This window comes from Malurus melanocephalus, unplaced genomic scaffold (assembly GCF_030028575.1).
Source record: "Malurus melanocephalus ecotype Western Australia unplaced genomic scaffold, MMel_1.1 scaffold_513, whole genome shotgun sequence".
Lineage (NCBI taxonomy): Eukaryota > Metazoa > Chordata > Aves > Passeriformes > Maluridae > Malurus > Malurus melanocephalus.
The window spans coordinates 359,666-362,853 of record NW_026623745.1 but is presented as its reverse complement, the minus strand read 5'-3'; the positions used below and the strand labels follow the sequence as shown (position 1 = coordinate 362,853).

The following is a 3,188-nucleotide window of genomic DNA, read 5'->3' as shown; positions in this document are numbered from 1 at the left end:
CAAGATCAATTTTTATTTCCTGTTGTGTTTCTCCATTGTATTTAATTTTTCGCATGGGGTACTCCTCTAAATTCTGTATCCACCTCATTTTCAAAATACACATTGGACACATATGACAGCAGAATATGTAGCATATGTAAAGTGTTACTTGCCCAAATACCATATTAATTCAATCACTTTCTTTTCTCTCACTTTGAATTTTCATTTTAGTTTGTGGTACAGTTGTATTCTGTGAGGCCAGATTGGGAAATAAAATGGACARTGGAATCCAAGGCTGAAAACAAAAGACTTGGAAAAAGGATAGCATATTAATAGTACTGGTTGTAATGGAGGAAACCAACAATATGGCCATTTGTACTAGGTGTTACTGATGTTCAGGAGTGAGGAATTCACATTAAAAACACATTATAAGCAGAATAAGTAATTAGAAAAGGAATTCAATAAATGCAAACATCACCCAGATTTACTGTAGTACWGGGTCACAGGTCATATTTCATACCCTCAGTTTAAGGTTACAACCTTTTCTAGGGTGTTAAGCTGCTCTTCAGTTCACTCCCTGTTACAACCTGTAGGTGTTTTGAGTTCTTTAGAAGACCCAAAGAAAATTATAATTTCGAAGCTTGGATTACCACCTAGTTGTAAATAATTGATTTTTTTTAACTTCTTTGTGTATTGTTTGGTTGTTCAGAATTTCCATCCTGAGTAACCTAAATAGATAGATGGGAACATACACTGTCAATGGTAAAGTAGAAGAGCAGCCTGAGTCTATGGCCAGAAATTGTTTTGGCATACAGTGGTCCGTTGAGTCTGATGGCAGGCATGGGAGGATTTTGGAAAGGTGAGAAAACAGAACAGCACATTCTGTTGTCAAAACATGGATTTTTTTTTTTCCAATTCTACGGTGCAGTACTAAGTAAGTAACTTTGATGCCATTGCCTCTATGACTTTGCCTTTCTCTGAATAGTTGAAGTTACCTCCACTTCTTAAAAAAATGAAGCTTATACAGCTTTCCTATTTGTCCATTTGTGTTAGTTTTCCTAACTTTTCAGCCTATTGGCTAAATTCATTCTTCCCTCTTTCCTGCCTGCAAATACTAAGTGTCAAAGTCCTACACATTTCGTGAAAATTGGCATCAGAAGAGAGGAGAAAGGACCCTCATCACACTAAGTGAAAGGTTAGCTGTTTAAAGCCAAAAGAAAAAMCCCCAAACTCCCGGTAAATGCTGAGTTTTATCTGCGAGTGTGTACCAGCAAACTGATTAGGACACAGCTAAGGACAAGCAACATCTGCCTCTTACGAAACTGGTGGCTACATTAAAGTTATTTGAAAAGATAAAGGAATGATAGGAGGAATGATGTGGGAACCACGTCCGGAAAGGATACTGGACACAAGCCTGTWATAAAAYCAGCTTTTTCAGTTTAACAAATTGYAAAACAGTGCGTGCCACCCTCGGTACTCGCGCATGTTAACGACATGACACAGGAGGCAGCCTTATGTGAGAATGTGAGCAAAGCTTCAGGAAACACCTGTTGTAGCTAAGGCGCGGAGCGACCAGCATCTGGCTTTTTCGAGGCATTGATCAGTCTCTCCGTTAATAGTACCCATCAACAGGGAACAAAGGCAGACACGAAGATTGTTATCGAAGGGCGTAACAGGTAGAAACCAYCCAGCCGCGTACGTGAGAACGGGARACGGTGTGGTTTTGTTTTGAGGAAGCGCACACATGCCTTGGCACGCTTGTCCTGTTCCTGCCACCCCCCAAGAGCCCCCTTCCTCCCGGTGGCTCCCGGAGCCGCGCTCCTGTTCCCGCATTGCCGGAGGCCGCGCAGCGATGGCCGCGGCCCCGAGCGCTGCCGGGCGCGGGGTCCGAGCGGACGCGGTCTCGGCGGCGGTGCGAACCCGCGCTTCCCGGGCAGGCCTGCGAGGGAGGGATGAGCGAGAGGCGGAGGGGAGGGGAARAGGCTGCCCGGGGCGGGGGAGACGGCGGGCAGAGGCGTTCGTGCGGCGGCCGGGCGCCAATAGCGGCGGCCGGAGCCGAGCCACCTCCTCCCGGCGGCGGCGATCGGGGCCGGGCCGGCGGGGCCCGGAAGCGGCGGCGGGTGGTGCTGGAGCGCGGTGAGCGGGGCCGGGCGCGGGATGCGAGGAGGCGCCGCCGCCGCCCTGCCCCCTGCCCGCTCGCAGCCAGCGCCCGAGGAGGAGGAGGAGCAGCGGGAGGAGCGGCAGCAGCAGTAGGAGCCGCCGCTGCGGTAGCATGAGCGGGGCAGCCGCTAAGCAAACCCCCGGCGCGGGGTCCACCGCGGATCCCCCTGCGGAGAACGCGGCGGCTGCAGACCCTGTGCCGGAGTCGCCTCCACCGCTGCTGAGCGTGGATGTGACGGGTTTGGTGTCGCAGTTTGCGAGGAGCTTCGTGCTGATCTTTCCCGTGTATGTGCTGGGCTACCTGGGGCTGAGCTTCAGCTGGGTGCTCATCGCCCTGTGCGGGCTCTTCTGGATCCGCAGGCACCGCGGCGGCAAGAGCTCCCGCCTGGGCCGGGCACTCGCCTTCCTGGAGGACGAGGAGGAGGCGGTGCGGCTCAGCGTCTCCTCCGCGGATCTGCCTGCGTGGGTGAGTGGCCAACACCCTTCGGCGCTGCCGGGAGCACCCGCGCCCGGCGGGCCGGGCCCTGTTACCCTGCCGGGACCTGCGTGACACCCACCCCCGCGGCGGTGTCCCCCGCCCGGGCACGCGGGGCTGCGACACAGGCCGGAGGCCGGGGCCCCAGAGCCGGCCTGGCGGGAGGGACGAAGGGAGGGGGTGARGGCACTGCATCTCCCGCGTCCCATGGCTGCTTGTCCCGGTTCGCCAGCCTCTTCCGAGACGGGTTCAGCGGGCGGGCAGCGTGTCCCTTCCCACCCTCCCTCCGCCGGGGTGGCCTGTCCCTGTCCCCGCTGCCCGCTCCGCTACTCCCGCGGCGCTGCCGGGCGGTGACAGCCTGACCCTGCCGTGGCCGGGGTTTCCCTCGCAGAAATAAACTTTCCTGCAGGGTTTGGGTTGCTTTCCCCTCAGGTGTCAGTGACGCGCATGGCTTGGCTCTAGCGCGGTCTTTCTACAGAACGCGGATGTCGCGGCTTGGGCCGTTCCTTAGGAAGTTGAGAGGGAAATAGAATCGGGCTCTTAACGCCGTTAGGGCTTTCAGCAAAGTGTTACC

General features: G+C 54.6%; 1 protein-coding gene across 2 annotated transcripts in view; it reads left to right on the top strand.

The window, feature by feature from the left end:
- Positions 1–2,071: 2,071 nt before the first annotated feature.
- Positions 2,072–3,188, top strand: part of ESYT2 (extended synaptotagmin 2) — a 77,377-nt gene continuing 76,260 nt past the window's right edge. For both annotated transcript variants that reach the window (XM_057381514.1, XM_057381515.1), the window contains exon 1: positions 2,072–2,605. In XM_057381514.1, coding sequence (XP_057237497.1) covers positions 2,252–2,605 — 354 coding nt within the window. In that variant the 5' untranslated portion in view covers positions 2,072–2,251. The remainder of the gene's footprint in view (positions 2,606–3,188) is intronic.